General features: G+C 46.0%; 1 protein-coding gene across 1 annotated transcript in view; it reads right to left on the reverse strand.

Moving 5' to 3' along the window:
• Positions 1-19,296, reverse strand: part of AFF3 (ALF transcription elongation factor 3) — a gene marked incomplete at both ends in the record, with an annotated part of 333,261 nt that extends 313,965 nt beyond the window's left edge. Inside the window, one exon of the mRNA XM_082488937.1 lies at positions 19,244-19,296. Coding sequence (XP_082345063.1) covers positions 19,244-19,296 — 53 coding nt within the window. The remainder of the gene's footprint in view (positions 1-19,243) is intronic.
• Between the last annotated feature and the right edge of the window lie 6,426 nt (positions 19,297-25,722).

Raw genomic sequence — 25,722 nt, forward strand, 5'->3', positions numbered from 1 at the left:
TAGCTTTTTTAGCTATACAGTTCAGAGCCAAATTTTCCTGAAGAGCATAAGGACTTGATTTTGCTAATGTATACATGTTACGCTGTACCCAGTTCCAGAAATAACCGGCGTCCCTGAACGCAGGCTGGGGTCTAGGGAGGATGCATGCTAACAGCCAGATTCCCTATTTTGCTTTGTACGCAGAGAGACCAGACACAACCAGCGAAAAAAAAAAAAATTGTTGCTGCACTAAGAAGCCCTCTGACAGCCCGAAGCTCCAGGAGGAAGCTCTGCCGCTGCCCAGCTCCCTACCTGCTTCTCACTGATGAGAAAATACTGAATATCGGGGGTGGGAGGCGAGGGGCACACTGCAGCACAGCAGCACCGGGTGAGGTTCTCCCCTGAGCTCCAGCCACCCTCGTGAAACTCCCATTTCTGCCGGGGCCAAACAGCTGAGGGACACGAGGGACGACTAACCTGCTGCAAGGCAGCCATCCTCTCCTCCCCCTCTTGAGCCTGAGGAGAATAGCGATGAGGTGTAACATCTGAAGCCCCCTTCACTCCCCCAGTTTCTCTGGTTGTCAGACGAGTGATGCTTGCCAGCACGCTGAAGGGCGTGGGGAGACTTTTTTCTTTCTCCTTCCCCTCAGTAAACCCCTTTCTGGAATCGTGCCGTTCCTGCGTGGTCAGGGGCAGCAGGAGAGCGGCCGAGCGCATTCGCCGCGAGGAGCTGTTAGCATCTCCCGTAAGGAGGGCAGCTTGCCAGCCTCTCCGAGACAGCTATGTGGTGGCCTGGCCTCAAGCAACCCTCGTTTCCCACCATCACATTCCCACTCTCTGTCACATACAGGGAACCCTGTACACCGCATCCCCCTTCTCCCCTATGGCCACACCTGATCGCCACAACACATTCCTAGACTTGGTCCTAGCCCTCTGGGGTCGATGGAGCTTACGTAAAAGACTGATAGAGGGAGCAGAAAGCTGGGCCAGCGAGGGGCTTCACTGCGACAGCCCAGAGGTGGTTGCAGAGGAACAGCTGAAGCCTTAGGTGTGAAATCTCATACTGTTCGCTCCGTGTTGTTTGGTGTGAGTGGCCCTGAGGAACGAGTGACTGCAGCAGGAACAGATAGAGATGTTCTTGCCGACAGGAACGGAACAGGACGCGTATTTGTCCCCATCTTCTTTCTGGAAGGAAATCATCTGCTACTGCTAACGCTGAAATCTGTGCATCGTCCTCGTGTCTGCACCAGGTTGAGGGGTATGACAGAAGTTGCCAATTACAGATAAAGGCTATCTTGAAAATTTGGATAGAAGCCACTAATTTTGACTGCTCCACCATATAGTGATACTTCTCATTCTTACAAGAAACGCCTAGAATTTGGTACAGGCATTACATTAGCTGCATTTTAAATCTATATAAGCAAATTCAGTTAAATAACTGCACATATGTGTATAATTTTCCACATACCGATGCCAGCACCCTGCAGACTGTACAACAGGCTACTCAGTTTACATCCTCATGTATTTTGCTTGCTCACATATAGGCAAGCCCGTAGTTACTGATATTCTTTTAGAAATCTGACCTGCTGTCGACTGGGAATTACTATATGTGTCACCAGAAAATACTGGATAGAGGATGGTTCCTGCATGAGCGCATGAGGACACACATGCCTTTACCCTTATGCGCTGCACATGCCTTTTCCCCAGGCACATACCTGGCAGGTGCAATCCAGACCTTCATTTGTCACTCCGACATCAGTAATGGGCTCTCAAGAAATACTCTAAATAGATTAGATTAGATGAGAATTACCTCCTGTCTTTTCAGACCATCTTGGCATTAACAACAAAACCGGGTATATTTTCCACGCAAACATGCTTTCTCTGAAAAACTAAAAGATAGGACAAATGTTCTTGTCTCCTCTGAAATAACGTTTACCAGTCCTCGCTAGAGAGAAGCAGCTGGCTTCAGTTAATCTGGTGGGATGACATTAAACTTAATAAAGGTAATGACATTAAGATCTAAACCTCCTTCTGAAAGCCTTGGGTACAGGGATGAGCTGCACAGCTGGGTGCAGAGTTAGGGGCACCCAAAATGGATCTCACGGGGCTGCGTTGGGTGCCAAAGCTTTGAGGATGGGGAGAAGCTGGAAGCCAACAGCCTGCTTCTCAACGCCCAGGGGCTACGCTGGGAGCCAAACCCTCTGCCTGCCAAAGGAGAATGTCGAAGATAACTTACGGTTATTAGACTCCACCGTGAAAGCAGGACTCACAGCCCTCTCGGGCATTTATGACGGACGAGGGCACGCCTCTCTTTGAAAAGAAAAGCAAAGGCCACAGCCAAGCACGTTCTTTTGCTAACATCCTAGTGGTTAAAACACCAGCATAAGAAAATGGGAAGCCCCGCTCCAAGCTTGGCCCCAGTACGGATGTGGGAATGGAGGGATCGCGGGACCAAGAGGAAAGTGGCTGAAACATTCAGCTGGAAAAGGGGAGTCCTGATTTCTCTGGGTGGTATCATCCCAAAGCTGTGCATTTTGTGATGTGCAAGGAGTGCAGAGAGCATGTGGCCATAGCATACCTTGGACTTCTCCAGGCCCTTATGTACTGGGATAACGAGTCTGCTGATCCACAAACTGCCTCTAGGCATGTGCACTAGCAAAACTGGAAGTAAGTCTAACTGTGCTTCTGCCAGAAAACAACGGCATCTTGGGTGCCCAGCTGGGTTACGCGGGGTTTCTGGATCATGGGTTTTGCTATGTTAATTCTGCCTAAACTGCGCACATAAACCACTACGTTGCACCTTGCTCAAGAGCTGAAAAGACTGAAGCAAAGACCTGCTCTGGTGGCACACCACCAGCTAAATTAATCTCCTGGCATAAACTTGCACTGCTTGTTTCAGTGAACAAAATCAAAATCCAGTCTCCAAATAACTCAGAGGAATTTCTGGCTGATGTGACAATCGTTAGGCATATTAAATGACAGATATAAGGAAAGTGATTTTTAGTGGTTCAGATAGATAGGCGGCTAGTATGTTAGTACCGCATCCAGCTTCCAACCTAGGTATGTCTCCAGCCTGCTAACAAGCACCCTTTGTGGATTACTTGCTGTACCTTGACCTTCCAGAACTGCTTGCCTTTTCTTTTCACCAGAGACCTGAGGTTCTTCCGTGCTCCCTTAGTTTGTACTCCCCATAAGCAATAAAACTATGTCTCTTGCCTTCACTGACTGAATTTCTCAGTAATCGCACACCTTAGATTACAGACTTCAGGTTTAGATGCATCGCTGTATGAAGTACTGTACAATGAGCAATCTACTGACTTTCTATCGCCCTTAGGAAACACAGTTTCACAAATAAGTCTGGTTCCACCTCTCTCCTTTTAAGCCTGTCACGTGCCCATGCCCACAAAAAAAGGTTCACCTGTCTCATCCTCTGGGAAGTTTTGGGTATGTGTACACAGCACAGCAGGGCAGAGACCCCAAGCTAACGGAGACCAAAGCAGGGCTTCACATATAGCACCATGCAGCCCTATAGGTTTTGGTCTAGGAGAAGTATAGCTGTACTCAGATGATGCTGAGCCCAAAATAGTTAGTCTTTCCTCCTGAAAAAAAAAAACAAAACATGGGACAAGCTGATCGACTCAGATGTTCTTCCCTATGAACACAGCTGAACTGCTTACAGACCTACTGACGTGACGTTCGGCGCAACTGGTGCCAAATATCACAGAGCATTACCGGAGGTAAATACAACCCCAGTGTTAATAATAATAATAATATCATTTGTTTTTATCATCACCCAGTGTATTTTCAAAATGTCTTTCAATGCATCTGGCCCGTATCAACTGTATGGTAATTGAGTGTTGTCAGTAAAATTATGTAAAATTAATTTTGACACCCTTTCTCTGAAGTGTCTGTTCTGTTCTTCTGTGCCCTTGGAATGAAATGTTTTGATACCAGCGATTTTCTTCAGAGAAAATAGCTCCCCAAGCTCCTGTTGCTACCCCTCTAGCTGCAACAGTGCTTAACGTGTCATATCCAGGCTCTACCTCATCCTCTGATTTCTGCTTAACAAGCCCACAGTTATTTTCAAAGACCCTCTTCTATGTCTTTTAGTTATTAAGAGAAGGTCTGTTTCTGTTCACTTGTGTAAAAATATGACTGATGCTAAGTTTCTGGTGTTGAAACCATGTATCACACACTAAGAAAAGCATCAGCTGTACTCTTTACCTATCAGGAAAAGACTGATATCACATGTACTAAAGACTTGACCCAAACATGTCCCGTATTTGGTTGCATTACTTTTGTTTCATCGCTGAGAGCTGAATCTTTGCAAGTAGATCATATTCACGAGTGTGTCACGCCTCACGATGTCATTGTGCCAGAGACTCATTAAAGATCTACTCAAAGCTTCCTTCCTAATTTATATTTCTTCTATGAGTTGCTTTGATTTGAGAAATCTCTTTTGCAAAAGGAAAGCCGTCCATTGTTTGGACTCTAAAAGGAAATGTAGGTGTTTAATTGGTGGATGTGGTTTTCATTATACTTTCCATCTCCACCACAAACCCTCTTCATAAATTGTGACAAGTCTGTTGGCAGCCTGCTGTATCAGACTGGAGGTAGCTGACTTGATAAGCTTGTCGCCCAGCCGAAGAAAAACATGAATTCCCTCCAACTTTGCTCAGAATTGCTAATTAGCTTAAAGGCAGTGTCCTGAATTGGCACAGAAAACCACTGTGAGAAAGTCCTAGGGAGATGCCAGACTATAACTCAATAGGGTCTAGTAGTATCTTAAACGCTTTCTGGTTTATTGAAATCAAGCTACCATCTTTGCTCTGAATATGCTCCTTATTTAGACACAAGTACAGTGATTTACAATCCAGTAAAGTCCCCAGCTTCATTTCTATGCAGCCCGTATCATGATGGTAAAGAAGGTTCATTTGCCAGAGGAAGTAAAGAAGGAGATGTTTTCATTTTTCGAAAATCAGTCACCGAGTCTTACAGGGCTGAGGTTCTTTCCCTCTCAGACGAATGCAGAGGTGGGGGTAAAGGAAGCACCGACCCCGTCAGTGTTGCAATTCTCTGCTGCCTTTTCTCAATGGGGCTCATTCCTGATCCCACTCAGACCGAAAAAAAACATCAAACCCTTGTGCATACACTTAGCATTTCCAATAGTAAAGTGGCGAGGAAGCATTTCCAATAAGCAATTTGCGTGTGGCCACCCTGTTTTCCACCACGTTGGAGATACTCTGTGCCAAGCTAGCTGGCCTACAGGGCAGAGAGCAACCCTTGGCTCATTTTAGTATCTCCACTGTGACCTGAAGTTCACCACTTTTAAACATCCTCAGAGGTGGCAGGACAATACGCAATCACAGTGTGGGACTACCAGGCTCCCATCTCTCCCTGCCTGAGATGCCCTGACCTCCATTGCCCTCAGGAAGGTCCTCACGCATTCACAGCTCTTAAACTAAAGCTCTCCTACAAAAGAAAATGTTTTGATGGAAACTGAGAGGGCACTCAGGATGCTTATGCCCTGAAGTGGTAAGAGCATTTACCTGACACACACAAAACCTTTATGCAAAGAAATTGGAGAATAGATTTGAACTTGTAAGAATTTGAGGTATGACTCGCAAAAAATGCCTAAGTGGACAGAAAGAGCACCTTTGTGGGTGTGGGGTTGTTTATATTTTCAGGGCGGTATCATGGCTTGAATGAGTATGGGCACGCTGAAAAACGATGCTCAAGCTTTAGTCTCCCATATGTCCCACTCCCACTGGACATGCCCTGGAAATTCTGACGTGGAATGGGGAAGTCAGCAGTTTTGCCAGGACTCCCAGGCAAGTCAGTCACGGTGGAAGCCTGACATCCAGAAGACCTGGAAAATGGCCAGTTTGTGCACACCGTGTCCATCCTGTATGCCTGCATTCAGGTGCATCACATTTATTATGCATGTGCAGATCGCCTGATTTATTGCCATGGTTTATTACCAGACGCAGCGAGGCCAGCAGCGTGTTCAGAACACGTTGGATTTACTGCACGTAGGCAGGACATCTGCAAGTGCACACAATCACCTTTTCTCCTGAGACTTCCAAGGAGGAAATACAGGAACCATACTTAAACTTCTGGATTCGCTTTGGTTCTGTACTTGTCTGCAGGCAGGGACAGACTTCTGGGATAAAGTAGATGCAGCTACTTTAGCATACTCCGAGAGTGTGTTGTGAGAAAACTTGATTGTACTTTTCAATCCTGGAGAGGGAACTGTGAGCAGATAAAGGTGAACTAGCAGCGTTTCAAGAGAGCCAGCCTGTTTCTCTACCACACAGCAGACACATTAGCACCTAATGAGATATGATGACTTCAGCTTTAACAGATGACTTTTCTTCCACCAACCAAATTATAGTATAAGCACCACTGAAATTTTATTAGCTGGTTTTGCGTGTGAATATGAGTTGAGGAAAGGAAAACGCTTGAGTTACGTATTTGTGCAAAACATCAGAATTCCATTTTCCTTAAGGATTTCGATGAGAGGTACGTTTCCAAGTCATCTCTGAAAGTGGGAATTAGGGTATATTTGACTGGCATCCAGGTGGGAGCTCCAAGACTCGCTCTGATCCGAAGCAGCAGTACTAGAGTAGTATGCCATAGTAGTACTGTAATAGGTATAATTAATTAGTTCCCACTGGTGCCATACGTATTCTGATGAGGTGCTGCATTGCCTTGAAGAATACCCGACACTTATCAGCGTTCCGGTACACTGAGCTCTGAGGAGTTTCTCTCCTCACTCATTCTGGAAGGGCTCCCAGGAAAGAGAGAGGTTACCTGCATCTCCAGGTACGGTCCCAGGGAGCACTCCCACACCCCTGAGACACTTCTTCAAGTACCATCACTCCTGATCCTACCCAGGGCAGGGGGTTTGCTTCATTCACCCAGCCCGTGACTTTCTGCCCCAGAACAACGTCTTCTCCCTCCACCGTAGAAGCACCTGGCTTCCCCGCCATTCCTGCAGCTGAACCTGTCACCTTCAGCCTGATTCTGTAGCAGTTGTTTTAGGTAATCCTGTAGGTTCCAGTATCGTGCGCGTGGAGGCGGCATTTCTTTGTGTCAGGCCGTGGAGATTGCTCAAGTGCACTCCTTGCCTTTGATCTCGTACGACCTCAGGCTCCAGCCCTTCCATGGCTACCCCCCTGGCACCAATATACACCATCCTACCCCAGGGAACCTCCAGAACTTTTACACCTTGGGATTATGGTAGCTCTAAACTGCAATGCATTACTGACTAAGACTCAGCTTACCCATCTACTGAGATCTTTGGGCAAGGGCATTTTTCTGCTGCTACGCACATCCTCAGTTTGCACAACTGGACTTCACAGATGAGAGCCAGCTCCAGCTGAGATGCCGCAGCAAACAGCATTTCCCAGGCAGGATGCTTTGACTACAAGCCCTTTTTCTTTACAGCTCTTCACTGTTCCCACTTTCCTCACCATGAAGGCCCTTTGTGGCCTACTCCCATCATTATGAAAAGTCATTACCAAAAGTTACTACAAAAAGGCTGACTCTAGTCTTCTCTTGACCCATTAGGGCAATTCACTCCCCAGGTTTCCAGCCAACACCTTCAGGGTATCCCTGTGCTGTCACTCATGCTTGGGAGGAGTCCTCATAAACATGCACAAAATCACTTCATTGTTCTTTTTGAGGTTCTTGAAAAGAAAGTCCTGGGTTTTCCCATCACGCTCACACTCATGCATTTGGCAGCACTGTCAGGCTGGCGGTCTGCTGTGACCGCTGTTTATTTTGGTGATTAAAATACTCTTGTCTTTTATTTCTAACCAGTTTTGCCTATATCATCATTTTCTTTTGTCTTTCACTTTGTCTGCAAAGTTTTTGGTTCCATGACTGGCTCTTTGTCCCGTATCCGAACAGCACCTAGTGCAGCAAATCTGGGTCCCTACTCAGATGCAAAGTCCAATGGTGATGCACCTGAATAACAACAGCAGAAGCGCGAACTAACATAGCTGCCACCCTCTCCTGGAGTCAGCGCGGAGCACTAGCCATTCCAGTCCATCAACGAAGCATGGTTGTGATGGGAACACGAGGAGTTTCACTGTTGTTTCTATTGGGGCAAAGAGTTTGGACGTTTCCTCTTCCGGGAAACCTTCATTGTAGTTTAATTTCAAATCCTCCATGCTCCAGAATTAACTGCAATTTTCACTATTTGACTATTTTCCTTCCTCTTTTTAACCCATGTGATAATTTATTCCTTTTTGGCTTTTTTTTTCTCTTTTAGCTATAGGTTAGTTTGCTGTGTGTGAGTGTGCCACAGAACTCATTTTTCTAGTTACTTTGACAAACCTGACATCTTGCAGCTGTTACACATCTTGTTTCAATTACATCTCTAGATAAAAAGAATTCTTAGAGCCTGAAGGCTGCAGATGGCTTCCTGGTGAGGGGTTAACTCCAGCTTCATATTGAAGCCTTTTGGGGGTCCCTTTTCTTGGGCTGTTCTCTTCAGTCTTCGTCTCTTGCGCCCTTCTAATTTTGCTGTCTCGCTTACTATAACTCACATTCCTCTCTGGTCACAGGAGAAGAACTGGAGCACCAGTGTCCACCCCTGCCTCCTTCCCACCCAAAGATGCCTCGGGGGAAGCGAAGTATCTGTCGCTTGAACCTTATCTCCACATATCACACAGGCTGCTTACGGCAGAGCACAGCTGAATGAGCACAAATCAGTGGAGTGACAACTCGGACCACCACTAATCCCTAATAAATTCTGGACTGTCCCACAGACTTGGGAAGCTCTTGACAACTGGTGATGCTCTCAGCATCTGGCAAACCACTTGTGTCTAATTGGGTACCCTGAGATATTTACACTGTGCTTAATGGTTACAGAAGAGATTGATCACCCTATTCTTGGTATCTATCCAAAAAGGGTATATAAAATCCTTTGATCTTGCTAAGGCAGCAAAACATGTCTAACCATCAGTTATGTAAAGGTGGTTGTTATTAATTTGAATACTGCACAGAGAGGAGAGAACAGAAGTACCATATAATGAGATATATTAAGACTACAAAAGAATTAAGTGAAGCCGTTATGTTATGAATCATGATTTTATTGTTTAGCAGTCAGCTCTTGATGTAATTCAGATAATAATGAATGGGCTAATTCCTTCCACCTTTATTCAGGCAAAACTTCCACTGACTTCAAAGAGAAAGTTGTCCAAGTCAGGACTAGAGACTGCTGCATCTATCCCATTATTTGCAAATGCTTTTCTGAATATAAAGTGTTCCTTTATAATGGGCTATCGCCAATAACAGTAACATTTACATAACAGAAACCACTTACATAAGTGTCTTTCGTGTTCAAAAAAGACTTTTTATTCTTATTGCAAATTGCCACGTTGAAAGTTCTTCCGCAAACCCTAATATTTATTAAAGTATAAGAACATCCAGAATTTCTCAGTGTACCATTTTGATCGTCTTTCCTTCTGCTCAATATTTTTCATTTCATTTTAACATACATTTTTTTCCTCAGGAGAATGTGTTATTTATTGATTATTAGCAAAGAGATGATTTGTCATTGCAAATATTTCTCTTTATCATAGAAAACAGAGTGCCAAAAATGGGAAAATGTGCTAAGCCTTGTTACATTTTAACAGATGCCAGGAGTATTTGAGGAAACAAATGAATAAATAGTCCCGCATCACTGTTTCTCTCGCTCTGTAGTTCTATTTATAAGTTAATGCCCTATATAACATTTCGAATTGGTACTTCTAAGTAATTCTTAAAGTAATTGCTCAAAACTTGAAAAGTGTGCTTAAGTGTAATACTTTTTGTTTTGCTCAAGGAAGGGAGAACTCTTCAGGTTTTTGACAAAACCAGATTTTTTTTTCTCGGATTATAAAGTATGCACTTCCATCTGGAACTTATTTTGATATTGTGAATCTTAATGCCTCAGAAAAGCACACAGAACAATGGACGAGCACTACTTGATTGTTTTAAATTGAAATTAATTAATTGTGAAACAGCTGCAATAGTCTAAATTACTTATTTCCCTTTTGGTGAAAATGAATTTACAGGCATTTGCAAAGCATGCAAAAATAGAGAGCGAGACAAGAAAGTCTGTAAGAAGGGAAGTCATGTAGAATTGTCTATGATCTGTATTTCAAGAAAGTAAATAATTAATAGCTCCAAGGAAGCATATTAGAGATTGCTCTTTCTATTATACAGTCACATTGAGCAGTGAAATAATGCTTTAAATCTCAACAACAAATACAGTACAGAACTCAGTAGAGTTTACCTTTCCAGATAATCATTTTTTCAGCTGAAAACAGCATTTTTTTCCACATTACAACCAGACTGTGACTTGAAAGAAGCTTCTCAGTCATTTAGTCAAGACAGATGAGGAATGAGTGTTAGAAAAGCTACCAAGGCATCAAAAGATCTACAGTCAAGGCCATTAAAGAATAGCAAGTCTGCTCTAGTTCTAATTCTCTGCTAATGGGTTTCCTTAAATGTGCTTTACATCAGCTGTAATTAGTTCAAGATATTGCTACTTATATACTTCTAAGAACAACAACAACAAAGGTTGCATTTCTGCCACATTGTATGTAATCACGTCCGCGCAGCCCTGCACCCAAGCTAGTAAGTTCTTGGCCAATGCGAAGCCTTGAAGAGCGTCGTAAAGAGACACTCTGCTTGGATCCACAAAAGCCAGTGCAGGTCCTGAAGCAACAGCATTTATCTGTGCTTCCCTTTACTGGGGTTATCTCAACGCCATTTTACCTCAGATGTTGCAGAATCGACTGTACTAAATGGCCGGGGATGCATTAAGTCACATATATCGGAAATACGTACGTGTTTCCTACCGATGCTATGATTTTGGAACAGATTTGCATCGTCAGTGGCAGTGACAAAAAACTCCAACCCAAAACCCTTGCCCCGTTTATGATAGAGCATGACCGGGTTTTGAAGGTACTCACTCCCTTCTTAGAAAGAGGCTCATCCATCTGAGAGAGCAGCAGTCTGGCTCAACGACCTAGGAGAAATGTACGGTCCCACGGCCCTTTTGGACCCATCAAGACAGTGAAAGGGGTAGAGATCCACGAGCACGCTGGTATACCCCAGCACGCAAGGCCACGGTGATACCAACTCAGATCAGTTGGGATCGCGGCGGTTTTCTTGCAGGGAGCCTGAGTAAATGGACTGGTACACAATCACCTTTTGTACTAAGAAATTCCTGACAGTCTTCAGGCCTAGCCACAAACAAAGCACATTGTAACATTAATTTACTCTTTAAACTGGCGACATTTAGTTAACTCAAGGTCATCACCCCGCAGAAAATGTTACACTCTCCTTGCCAAACACAAATGAAGAAATGCACACTTGGCTTTTATTGTTGCTTTGTCCTTTAAAAACAGCTGATGACATGACAGGTTCCCTCCCTACTTCAGAAACAAAAAAATGTAAAAAAGTGTCTTCTATTGGACGCATATCAATATAATTGTGTTCTCCAGAGTACCTCTGTCAACAAAATCTGTTCGTTTTTTCTGGGCTGAGGTTCAACCATCTACTGCAGTTGCTGTTCGAAGACAAAGGAGCACAAAACCATTAAAATTACATTCTTCCCTCCTAAAATTGAAGACCTGAGAGATGCACCCTCCTGGTCAACCAGAAGCGATCAATGACAGAAAGAATCAACTTTCTCTTGGTGTATCGCTAGGAGGTAGACACCACTGAGCAACATCAGAACAAAAGCTAAACCCCCACAGAGGGGGTTTAGGATATTTGCCAACAGCTGTACGTCACAACAGGCTCCCCAAAACCTTCACAGTGACCAAAGCAAAGAAAGCTAGGATAGAAACAGGGAGATGGACGGTAAGAGAGACCACTGCTGGGGTGGCTTCTGAATCTGAACTCTGCAAATACATACTTCACCAATGCTTTTTCCTCCTGACCCATCAGTCTGTCATATTTGCATTTTTCTTATCACCATTAGGTCATCATCACACCCTCACACCTAGACTGCACCATCGTGGCAACGTATGGACTCAGAAGACCACCGGTTTCTCCCTAACAGATTTCAAAAGTGATACATGCAACAAGAAGTGATCACAGCTCAAAGCAATCAAAACATACTCCGTGTAAGAAGATACCACCTTCATCCTCTGTTTGTCCACTCCTGCCATTCAGTCAAACCAGGCTGAGCCACAAAGGACTCTTTCTTTGGTCCGAAACATGTGAAAACAACCACACGGAAAGACTGGGTTGCATTAAGATGCCGTGCGGCTTTGTTAGATACAACCCTCTTGTTTTTAGTTTTAAGTACTTACAGTTGTGGATCTTCTTTATTGAGAAACAAAACATAGCAACAAAAAGCTTCTTAGCAAAGATTTCTGGTCCCTTCTGCATAATTTTAAGCGTTTCCTGACTGCTGAGACCACCACCGCTGCATTGGAACTAATTTATTTAAAAAAAAAAAATACATAAAGGATCTCTGAGGATAAGTTTAAATTGCATTCCTACTATCATATTTCCCAAGATACATGCGTATCCAGGTCCTTGGTACATGCATGCAGGTTAAAATCTTCCTAAGAGGATAAAACATAGTCAACTTAAGTTACTAACACGTACTTTTTGTTTGCTTAAGGTATTGGGAAAGCTGAGATACCAAGCCGTAAGAGAGGAACACAAGTTGCTATATTATGCATTTTTACCTTTGAAAAGACATAGAAAATGCTTACCACAGAGTATTAATAATTGCCATTGTGTTCATTTAACTGTCGCTACAGTTCATTCACTCTTTCTCCTAAATGTAAATTCATTCAAAGTTACCCACAAATTATTCAGAAATTATATAGTTTATTACCTGAGTATTAAACAACAAGTGTCTATTTTTGCTCTCACGGGCCCTTACGCAGCACCAGCAAGCATAACTTGTGTCTTAACACTGATTTTAAGAGACAGAAGACCAGTACGTAGCCCCCTCCCGCTAACGACGTGAACAAGGTGGGTTCAGCCAGAGCGGGGACCGGTGGGCTTCCCGGGAGCGCCCAGCCGGCCAATCCAGCCCCCAGCAGCCGCACTGAAATGGCAATTCCCATTCCCCAGCAGGGCAGGGTTTGCGAAGAGATCGTTTTGTTCAGAACCAAGGCAGCTCGGTTACAGCTTTCCATTTTCCTACTTTCAGTCGCTCACAAAGAACTCGTGGTTTTCCACTGGAATTAGCCTTACAGCTAACCACACCGCATACAGAGACATTTTACCTGGGTTTCCTAGAAAATACTCGTTTTTTGAAATCTCATTTTCTGACGATGTCACTTCAAAGTTACAACTTGATCAGTCTGTTAGAGGAGACACCACCTCACAGAGAATTTAACCTCCCCATTTTCTAGCTGTACGTAGTATCAGTTTTTCTTCATTTCTATTGATTTTATTGTATTACTCCTATTGTTACTGAAGTTATAACCAGAGTTTAAGGTATCTCTGAACATCGGCTGCAAATAATTGCTGGAACTCTTTTCATCTATGCTGTGTTGTTTCCTTGTCATAAATATGATGCAAATGGAATAATTTGTTATATCAGATTAAAAACCTTGCAATAAACAGTTACTTTCTCTAACGAGAGTGTTGTGGAATTGAATATGATACTATTCCTAATATAAGGATGACAAGATGTTCCCACAGCCAGTATTTCTTCTGTGTCTTTTGTTGGTGGTGGTGCTTTATGGCCTATATTTTTCTTCCATTAGTTTTAAGAAACCTGGTATTTTCCTTGAAATATTCATACAGAATTGGAAATGCCACCACGTGCTTCATGCTCTCTTCCCAGTCCTTCTCCAATAACCCAGTAAAGCTTCTGCTTCGACTTCTGATGGAAAACATACCTAGAGGAAGACAAATCTAAGAGTCTGAGCATTAGGAGGAACGCCCACAGGGCTGTTCTCCGCCTGCATCACACAATTGGGCGCAGGTGCTCAAAAAGTCCTCGGGGGGTGGAGAGATGAAAGCACGCTCACTGTCCTCCTCATGTATCAAAATTTCATTTATCAGACAAAAACAAAGCAGAAGGTTAAAAAAATAATTATTCTTTAGAAAAGTGGCTGAGTACTGCAAATCAGAGATGGTGGGACAGGTCTTCATCTGCTGTAAACTGGCAAAGCCTCTGGACTCGGTGGACACTTAAACCAAATGAGGAGAATGTGGTACATTACATCCAGCAAATGAGCACTCATATGGCACGACAGATGTATTTTTAAAATATTCTTATTCAGCTGATGTTTATAAAGTATTATGACCATGAAAAGCTTGCTCTTATTATTTATAAGGTTTAGTACATACAATTTGTTTAGTCCTGTGAGAAAAAAAACCAAACCTCAAACGATAAAAGTAATTCTTGACCAAAAGGGCTTCTAGCCTAAAAAACAGGCATCAGGAAAAGAGAACATGCTGTGAAAGCAGGAGAAGGGAACAGTGTATAGTTATTACTCATGTTATTGTTTGCTCACAACTTGTAATCATCACAGGAAGAGCAAATTTTTAGATGGCATCTCAATGAGGAGAAGGTGGTAACTGTGAGTTGACACTGGGAGAAAGGCAGAGTGGGAAACACCACAAAGATAGAAATAAAAAGGAGAGAAACAGCCTTTCAAGCATTACTGGTAGGAAGAAGCCAAGAGCTGGAAGGAAAGAAATAAGGGACAAAGTCCAAGACACAGGCTGGAGTAGAGCTGTAAAGGAAATGGGAGATAAAAGACACTGATTTAATTTTTTGTGAGAAGGAGATATTGTTGCCATGTATTGTCTTAAAAAGGGTAAGCTGGTCCAGCCTCTGACCCTACTGAGCAAATGGCTGGTGTGACCCCTCTCCCCCAGAAGAGCTACTTGCTGTTATCTGAAAATAAGCATCTTGATACTTTGACTGAAGAAGCATTTGTAGAATTAGCTTTCTAAAATTGCCTCCAGTAAACACTGCGCAGCATGAGAAAAAAAAAATAAAAATATCTTGACTTACACAAATATAAAATGTAGCGACTAAAAGCTAGACAACCTGGGATCAAGAAGTTACAAAAGGTTCATTTATAAAACTGCTGGATGTCTGGCCACTTTTTGTTAATAGCAACTTCCAAACAAAACTCTCATTGACTTCAAATGGAGCAGGAACAGACCCAAAGATAGCAAATGAACTAGTAATTCAATACACGGTCTGTAAAACACACTGGGCCACCTTACACTGTGGCATTTGATATTGATCTCAACTTGGAAGCTACACAGCTATACATTTTTTGCCTGACTATCCAACCCCTACAAAACTGATGCTAACTCAAAATATCCAGAAGTATCAGATAAGTGCCATATAAACCAATTACATACTTGGCTTCTTTCACCTAAACAAACACTGGTTTGTTTGTGGCTAACAAACGTATTACACTCAAAATTATTTTCTTGTTTGGTACAACACAGTAAGTGCTTTAATAAATCTGCTAATTGTTTTGAACGAACAGGGAAAAACAACTCGGTCTCTGCACGCATCTTAGATAAGCATGTGAGGAGAGCATCTACCAAGTGGTCTTCACCAGGGCTATCTCTGTGCCTAAACCTAAGCCCAGAGTTAAGGACCTGGCTGTTTTCACCTAGATTTGTTAAATAAGGTAAATAACAACACGAATGCCTGTAATGCAGAACTAGCCCTGGCACTCCCATTACGTCCTTTGGCCTGCTCATTTGCTGCTTTCTGTCATGTCTAGTATGTTTTCTGCGGTACAAGAGGCATATAAACCACCCCTAACTGAGATTTTCCATCTCTCTTTGTCTGGTGTAAATAAATGCAAAGCTATAAGGCACTGGAGAATCCACATCCTTGAGTCTGGACAAGTAAAACTATACAAATAAATGCATGGAGAAAGGAAATCGGGAGATGGGGCTGTGGTTCAAAGTCATTAGTGCCATGCGTTTGGGCTGCGTTAGTCAGTGGTAACAGCACCGTGAGTTAAGTTGGGCTGATCATCCCAAAATGCTCCAGAAAAAGCTCACCAAATGGGCGTGAGTTTTGTTTATGCCACAGATTGGTATGTTTTCTTAAAAGTTCTATTTGAGTTCGTACTCAGCTCTCACTATTTGAATTATAGTAGTTTTCTGGGAAGCAGAAGTGTTGTTGGCATCACTACAGCCTGGAAAAACTACTGTTTAGTAGAAAACAGCTCACAGTATTCTCCCATTGCAGTTTACTAGTTAAATACTGTCTTACAGCCATGACACAATATATTGTTACATTTTCTATGCTACAGCAAAGTAAAGACATAGCACGTATTAATTGGAGAGCAAATTCATTAATAGTATAAAAGTAACAATCAATGAGAATTGATTAGCATGCTGCTGTTCATCTGGAAATCCCTTTTCATACCCTTTTGATTTTCCAAGAACATACCAAATAAAAAAACCACTTTGGAACAGCGCATTAATATTTAATTACTGCACTTTTAAGCAAAACGTTCACCAAATACTGCAAAAAGCAGGTTTTCAGTCATAAATTAAGTGCGCAAATTGCCATTATGACTACATTCAAAAGAATAAAGGACAACATTCATTCTCGCTGCAGAGAAAATTAAGTCTCTTAAGTGTTGCTCTTTGCCATAAAGTACTTCCTATCTATGTGGTATATTTTATTTCCCATTTTGGCAACAACTGCGCTCCTCTGAAGGCATCCTGACAGGCCTTCGGACCTTAAAATTAACATACCAGCTTTGTTTCGGTCAGTTTAGTACATCATCCAAATCAGGTCTCTGGAGCGTGCCCATAGCCTGCCCGTTGGGGCGCGGGCAGGACGGGGGGGGGGGGGGGGGAGCGCACACCCTGCCTGCGGTGGGAGAGCGACCCAGGGACCCCTGTGCAGCCGCCGCAGCACCCGGGCACCGCTGGCCGTCACGACGGACTTCGGAAGCTTTCGCTAAGCGAAAGTTAAGTTTTTTATTCAATACTGCTCGTACGACTTTGCAAAATGACTCTTCTGAACCCTTTGCCAAAACAGCTGCTTCACGAGAAACTTCCAGCCCGTGATCTCAGCTCGTCCAAGCCAAAGCCCGTCAGCGAAACCGGGTGCCCCAAAAGGACGCAGACATGCACCGGCAAACACCTGCAACCCCCCTGTTCCCCCAATGAGCTCCGCTTAAAGTAGGTGTGACCCCCCCCTCGCTAGGCACTGCTCCGGACATTTGTGGGTTCAACCCTTACCGAGGGGTGAGAATTTAGGAACGAATGCAGGCCTGCCACTGTGCCATGGCTTTTAAGGCGTTATTTGAAGCCCTTCTGTTGAACCTACCTTCCAAACTGCAACAACTACAGAGGAAAACAAACAAGATGATCTATGAAACCACAAGATCGCTTGTAGCGCAGATACAGGCTTTTTAAGCAGGAAATTCAGCTGGAAAATGGTTGATGTCTTTTTGGACCCGTACGGGAGCTTTATGCCCACCGCGGTCATTAGAAAGCGGCTCTGCCGTAGTCGAAAAGCATGCTAAAAAGGTTATGAAAAGGAGCAATTGCCTGACACAGCCTAAAGCCCTCACTTTCCAGAGTTACATTGTTAGCTTTTCAAATTCAATATTAACTCCAATAGCCAGCTTGCCGAAGAGACTAATGAACAGCATGCTTTTGCTGGAAAAAGAAAATTCCCCCAAAGTTTGTCTTCATTCAAGAAGAAAGGGAAAAGCATTCAAATGTGTGAAAGTATTATTACTCCCCTTCTTGTTTAACAGCAAAAAAAACATGTAATACGATTGTAAAAACGTGCGTATGGACTGAAAACTTAAAATCAGGCCAGAGATTAATGTTATGGTTTGGATATAAACTGAATATTGGTATTTATAATTGAAACGAGGACATAACCTTAACTTGTGTCACAGGCAGAACCGCTGTAATTAAAAACTTTTATGGGGTAGTAACTAATTTTGTATTATACGTGCTCTTTAAAGTTCCCACAGCAATATAAAACTTTTATTAGGCTGGCTGTTATCAACATATGCATTTATAAGCACCCTGCATTATGCAGCGCAACGCTGCTCTCCTCATCCCGAGGTCTTTGGCAAGAAACGGCTCAACTAACGGGACTCGCCGGTCCGCCTGATTTCGTTAACACCTGCCACCGACGAGATAAGCCGGCGCTGCCGAACGCGCACCCTACTGACAGAAGATATAGATCCCTTAACATGTCAAAAATATATATTAAAAAAAAAAAAAAACCAAAGAAATTGCATACTGTTAACTGATTTCACGCAAAAGTAATCTCAGCTCCCCAAACTACCGATCCAGCCGGATGGACACAAGCTGCTATCATTGCCCCGGCTGATCGCAGCACCGTATCCAGCCCCGACAGGCGACCCGCCGCCCCGTCACCGCTCGGTCCCGGGGCGGCGGGTCGCCCGCAGCAAACTCCGGGACTTGGCAGAGGGAGGGGGGTGCGGGGACGGGGACGGGGACGGGGGGGGGGGGGAGGATGGAGGGCAGCGCTTCCCACCTCCAGCCGCTAATGACATTTCTAGAAATTGTTTCCCCTCCTCCCTGGCAGCCCCGCAGCCGCCGTCGGGGCGGGCAGGGATGGGGGTGCGCAGGGGGAGGTCAAGGGCATGCGATGGGGAAGGGAGGGGGAATAAAAGGGGGTCCAGGGGGGAGTTGCGGGGCGAGGAAGGGACAGTGGTGTGTGAAAGGGGTGTGCAGAAGGGATGGGGGGGTGAGCTCCGGGAGCGCAGCCCGGGGTGCCAGTGGCGGGTGAGCAGAGGGCATAATTGGGGGGGGGGGGGGGCGTGTGTACGTGTGAGTGCAGGAGACACCCCCCAAAGCCAAACACCACATTCACCTCCTGCATCGACCCTGGCAAACGGGGACACCCTTCCCTCTGCCCCTCCCGGGCCACTAATGCTGGGAGAGCAAGTGGCAGAGGAGACACCTCCCCGGGGCACTGCACCATCTCTTGCTAATGCACCCGCCGCCCCACTTATTGCCCCCCCCCCCCCCTCGAGCCGCTGCACCCCTCCCCCTTATTGCACACCCACTATTACTGCACCCCCGATTTATTGCACCCCTACAGGTAAGTGCACACCCAGCCCAAATTATTGCAGACCCCTAATTATCGCACATCCCCCAGCTATTGCACGCACCCTGTCATAGCAACCCCCTGTTATACCCCCCCCCCCAGATCCTACCCCCCACCCCCCCCACCCCAAGGTCGCTGCCCCCCGCGCCGAGGGGGGGGGGGGGGGGAAGAGGCAGAACCCCCACTCACCAGAGCGAGTCCAGGTCCCACTCCTGAAGGAGAGCTAAGTCGAAGCTGTCCATGGTGAGCGATGTCAGCGCCGCCGCGCTGCAACCGCACGGCGTCCGGGGCGCATCGTAACTGCACCGCGGGCAGGGCGAGGGCGCGGAGCACCCCCGGCGCCGCCGCCGGCCCCCCTCCGCACACGCGCGGGCGGGGAGGGACACCCCACAACCACCACCACCACCTTCACTGCCCCGCCGTTTTCCCTTTAAAAAAAAAAAAAAAAAAAAGCAACCCCCCTCCCAAAAAACTCCTCCCCCCTCCCCTCCCCGTGCCACCGCTCGTATGCAAGCGGCGCGGCTCGGCTGTGCTCGGCTCGGCTCGGCTCGGCCGCCGCCGCCGCCGTGCTCCGCTCCCGCCCCGCTCCCCCGCGCCTCCTCCCTCCCCCCTGCGCGCCGGGAGCGCGGCCGAGGCGGCGCCCGCCCCGCGCCCGCGCAGCGCCCGCCCGGCGCGGCGGGGGAAAGGGGAGGGGGGCGGGTCGAGCCCGCCCCACGGGGGGAGTTGGTGGGAACTTGCAGCGGCCGAAGTTGGGTTTGGGGCTTCCCCCCCTTCCTCTTCCTCCTCCTCCTCCTCCTCCTCGCGTGCTCCCTGCCCCGCGGGGCGCGGGCCGGCCGACTGCCCTCGGGTGGGCGGCTCACGCGTGGGAGGAACACCGGGATGGAGAAATGGGGACAGGTTTGTTGCGGGACGGGCCGTGGCTCCAAGTGCCGGCAGCGCGGGGTACCAGCGTGGGCCCTCCCTGCCCGCGGGGCCGGCAGCCTGTCAGCAGTTCACGCGTGGGGGGGGGGGGGGCGGGTCCGTGGCCGGGTTAATGCGGTTTTGCACCGATTCCTCCTCGGATGTGGAATAAGCTGCACCTGTGCAAATCACAGCTCCTGCAGGCTCCCTCTACGTACTGGGCTACCTAGACCTGCACGGCAAATTAAAGGTCCCTGGGATGCAGGAAGCCTTTAAAAATGGGCGATCTCTGGTTAAAAATCAAAGTACCAATCGTCAGCGCTTGCCACCCAAGGAGAGCAAGACGCCTCGCACTGTCCAGCCTGCGTGAAGCACCGGCTGTCATATCTGGCTGGCCGGGGGAGGCAGGCTCTCCTGATTTGTAGTTGCTGAATCACATTAAGAGAGGTTAACGCACATTAAATACTTTCCAGAATATTGGGCTTTTCAGCTAAGCGGCGAGCAGCTGCCAGAGAAGTGCCATGTCATCGCAGACGGGGAGAAGAAACGTGCAAAATCCGCTGATGAAAAGAGGGGCCTGTTCACGTGACGGTGCCGATGTGAATATCCACGGGGTGATCCCACGCTGGGAGATCCCTGCTCTTGGACCCCAACCCAGCCCAGCTGGCTAGTGGCACCCCGACCTGCCTCTAGCCCTGGGAGCCCGGAGCAGTGCACAGGCGCAAGTATTTATGCAGGTTTCTGGACCGTTTTTGTGGCTGTATGTTACTCGTTCCTGAGTTAATTTTGATTTAATTTAGAGCTGGTAACCCTGCACAAGCTGCGGCCCCACCTTTGACTGCGGCGTAGGCACCCTCCAAGGGCAAGGTTTGGAAACCCCTACGTTCGCACGCAGCTCTCGGCAAGTCATCTGAAAATCCCGAGCCACTCCAGAGCTGCTTCTGTTCCCTTACTCAGCCAAGGTGGTGCTGCCTCCTACTGCCAGAAGTCCCCCGACCCTGTGGATGTGGCACATCTTCAGCCTGGAGGGACCCACAGGAGCCGGCTCCTGCCAGGTCTGTCTCCTCACATTCCCCAGCGGGAGGGAGAAGGACACGTCCTGGGCCGGGAAGGCTTGTGGCACCCCCGTCTAATCAGAGCAAATGAAGATGAACATGAAAAAAATCAGGTCAGTTCAGAAGCCAGGCTTGGTCCAGTATTGGTGGACACATAAAACTACATGAAAACAGCCTTTTCTGTCAGCTGGGGGACAGCTCAGCATGGCTGAAGGTTGAACCAGCAAAGAAGTTGACATTCTTAACAAATACATTACTTATGTGCGAAGAAGTGAAGGGCGGCATATTTACACTGACCTTTCTAAGCCACGGCCTGTGCTGCCTCACTCTTCTTATTTTCAGGGGGGATTTTGCAACCCACATTGCAGTATGGCCCCGATTCCTTCCCCGAGTCCCAGCTTACACAGTGATTTGCAGAAGTGCTTAAATCACCCTCGAAACGGTGTGTGTGGCAGGGGAGGCTTAGGCTGTCTTTATGGACTAAATCACTGGAGGTAGACCCCCTTTCCGTCAACGCTGGGGCTGGCTGTAGGTTGTTCTGTAAAGTGCGAGCTGGACTGCGATGCTCACAAGTGGCAGCTCACAAACGCATGGAAACTGGGAAGTGACATTCTGTAGGCAAAATTCATCATCCAAACTGAGATCAATAGAAAAAGTAAACAAACAGCATGAACAGCACTGAGTGAATTAAATTTCAAACAGTAATACATAATGATAGCAACATAGGCAGTATGTTTTATGTTTTTAATATGTTAAAACATATTAACATAAAACATATTAACATTAACATTTTAACACACGAGTTTTTGTTGTTTTTTTTAACATTTCTTGCATGTATATTATTATTGTGGTGTTCTTTTCTTTCCCATCATGGCCGTGATTCTCTTCTCATGCAGAGCAGAGAACGTCAAGACTAATTGCATTGAAATTAATGTCAGTTGAAAATCTCGACTGCTTTGGTTAGCTGCCAAGCGCTGCAAGTTTCCCCTTTTCTCCTCTGGCCTTGATGGCATTTTTGAATCTCCTCGTATGTGAGGCCTCACCTACAGGTTAACCTTCCACCCCTGATTTCCCTTCCTCTGTGATGTGCCCGGCCGGGCAGGCTTCCGCCTTTGCTGCGCTCCTCTGCTACCAGAGAGACTCTGCCTTCACCGTGGTCGGTCCCTGTGGCCGGAGCCTCCTCTGTGCTCCACACTCTTACTCAAATCCTTTCCGCTTGCCAGCCATCCAACAACAACCTCACCTGCTGCTTTCTCACTTACAAATGTTCCACGGTAAGATCGTAACCGTAACGTACAATAAATTAACACGGGCTGTTTAGAAGGAGTTCAGGCCCGTGCCTGAAGGAACTCTTTCCATGCTGCCTGTTGCAACCCACGGCTTCCCCGCAGCCACCGGTTCCCCCCTGTCATCCCTTGCTGTGTGACTCGTCAACATATTTTCAGCTCCTGTAGGGAGTGAAGTCTGCCTCTTTAGGAAAGCGTGGCATTATATAAATAAAAATATGCCGGCTGCTGTCTAATCCTGCTCATTGTACATATATTTTTAATGATTCATGTAGACATGGCTTGCCCCCTTATTGTGCTCTTTCCTCTGTTAACAACTCTTCATTAAGAATAAGCAAGCAACTGTGCCCAGTCAAGCAGACTTTCTAAGGGCTGAAGACCTGGGAACAATATGTAATTCAAATCCATTACATAAAGAATGCATGTAACAAGAAAGCTGAACATCATCTTAAAAGTTGACATTTCCCACTTCTCAGACTCTCTGTCTTGAGTGTGGCATAGCAACTGCCTGAGGAAGAGTAAAGATAATTTTAATGCAACATAAAATAAGGGGGAGGTGAGAAATACTACATTCTTAGTCAACTTCCTCTATGCAAAATATCGCCATAGTATCTCTTTGGTATAACCTACCTTTAAAACACGTACCCAGTAAGAAATGAATTCCCAGAGAATTCGTAAGACCTTAGCTGAATGCTTTCAAAGAACAGGAGGGGAGGTGACCATTTTTTTTTGCCTGTGGTTTTCAGCACTTGTGGGGGCAGCCACACAGCCATGTATACGCAGCGTGGTCCAGGTTGAGGCCGTGCATGTCCCACCTTGCGGTTTCGGGGACAAAGTGGGGGCGGTTACATCTCATCACTTCTCACCAGTAAATCCGTGCCTGCTCTACTCTGAACAGCCTAATCCATCAGCAATTCCTCCGGAGGGCAGATTGCTACCGTACTCAAGGGGAGGGCTACCAAGCACAGTCACACTTGTTTGGGTGCGCGGTGCCCTTCTAGCACCCGCTGTGAGGCACTCTTCCCAGGGCAGCTCCAGCAACTGCTCTGAGCTCTTGTATCCGCTGGGACGCGACAGAGATGGTTCCTCAGTGGGAGTTTACGTAAAGCCCAGACACAAATCTCTTCCAAAGGATGAAAAAGCCAAGAAGCATTATTTAGTCTTGCTCCAGCAACTCACCACGGTACCGAGTGGCACCTACTTCAGCTGGGCACCGGCTTCGCAGGGGCAAGGGATCCTGGATTAGAGTAACCATTGCAGAACCAGCCCCTCCGTGCTTTAGGATGTGTTTTGTTTGTCCAGGGGTCTCTAAAGTAGTCTGCTGAATATACCTTGTAATAGGTTTGCTATTTAAATTTAAATACAGTGTTCTACTTTAATTAGATTCTTATAGGCTTAAGTGTAAAGGAGTTTTAAATGTAGCTCTTTTCATAACCTCAGAGCCTAGAGCAAGGCAGACCCACTGGATTATCTAGTCCAGCCACCTGCATATCACGGCCCATCCAGTTTCACCGTTTTCCCTGTGTTCAGCTCAGTAACTTGCACTTTAGGCAGTTGTACAGCCCACAGTTTAGTACTCTTAACATAATAAAATGTACATTTCTGAAATAATTTTACTCCCCGAAAAGCTTTACTTTGCCCCTGTATCCATATGTCTTCAACCCGATAATATCTCATTAAGTCACTGCTAAGTTCCAGCGCGGTGGCCGTTGTTGCTTCAGCAGAGAGCGAAATGAGCTCTGAATTGGGTTTCCCTATTCATTTAAACTTGCAATCTGCTTTGAAATTCCTTAGGATGAAAGCTGTGTTTATGTCTGATCGCTAACATATGGCCTAACCTTAACTCTGACTCAGCACGTATAAGTGCTCCTCGATTCCATGCTCTTATATACCCCTTTATTGCGTTATTATATGCTATATTTGTTAGGTGGTTCTTCTCTAGTCACTACAGAAGATGCCAAAAATATTGTGAATGATTTCTCTCCTGCAAATATCATCACAGTCTATTTATACACTGTAGCTTCTGAGATTTGATAAGACCGGAGTGTAATATGGCATGGATACAGATGCTGTCAAAGTTAAGTTAACCCAACATATTTCATCGCCCTCCCACTTAACATGCGTAATACTCAAATGGTTGCAAACTATCGCTCTTTTAAAGAAGCAAAATATATGGATTTAATATTTAATGATTTAGCTTGGTAATTAATCCAAATTATTAGTTAACAATAGCTAAAACAGAGAACTATAATGGATTCTCTGGATAATGAAAATATTTATTATTTTAATAAGTTGCATGGCTGGAAGTCTAAGTCAAATCTTAGTCAACTGGCCACATATTGCTCTTGATTCACACATAGGACCCCCACGGAGGTAGGTGGATGGCTGCATCCCCGAACGAAGAAATATAAATCGCTGCTTCCGAGTATTGATGACAACATCTATTATGTCAGCCGCAGAATTGATCCATCTTAAATCATGAGCCAGGGCTGAAGGAATTATGCCAATTAGAGAGACACAGGGTTTTTTTTTTCTCTCATTTTTTTTCTTTGCTCTAATTTTTGCCCCACACAAAAGGCTTTGAGACCTATTTGTATTACGAAAGTCCTTTTGTCGCCTGAGACCCAAAGAAAGATTTAAAAAGAAAATGTAATTGCTGAACAGAAGCGCTACGAGGGCCGTTCCAGGCTCAGGGGAGGGGAAGGTCAAGTTTTTAACCTGGAAACAAAAGGACTGAACCCAATGCTATGAGTGGGCTTTCCCTGGGGTCTGGGTTGAACAAAGCCCTTTTGCTGGACAGTGGCTTTCTCGGCGATGGGGAGGGCACGACCCGCTGGCGATGAGCACAGCAGGTACACGCCATCCTCTGAAGTGAGAGCCCAGCGAGGGGTCTGCAGGTTGGGGTCAGGCATGGGGGGCGTGCGGGACAGCGAAGAGGGTGTCCCCATTGCCCATGCCTGCTGGTCACCCCCCGACAGATGTCAGGGGCCATCTCGCAAAGCAACCAAGGGAGCAGTGGATAGAGATCCGAGCTGGCCACCGCTGCCAGCAGCACACGATGCCCCTTGGACCTGAAAGAGAAAGGTTTTTAACCTCTCCCTCATCTTTCCTCCATAGATTTCTGAATTTGGGAGCAGTGTCAGATTTGGTTAAGCGATTGCTACATATTCCCTTCTATCTTATGCTCCTGCCTTGTAAACGGCTTTAATAAATGCCGTGATTACAATTCTTGGCGACTGCGCTGGTTTTCAGGTTGCATCCCTGCAAGAGCATCTCTTGGAGCAGTGGCTCCCTGAAGAAAACCTCCGCGTGACCGAGGTTGCTGCCTGACTGCCTTCACCGAGCAGGCAGAGGCAAGCCAGAGACAAAGGCAGGGATTGCGCTGTGCATGTTCTTCATCTCCAGCCGCTGCCTGCACAGCACGGGC

Source organism: Vanellus vanellus (assembly GCF_965231255.1).
Source record: "Vanellus vanellus genome assembly, chromosome: 1".
Classification (NCBI taxonomy): Eukaryota; Metazoa; Chordata; class Aves; order Charadriiformes; family Charadriidae; genus Vanellus; species Vanellus vanellus.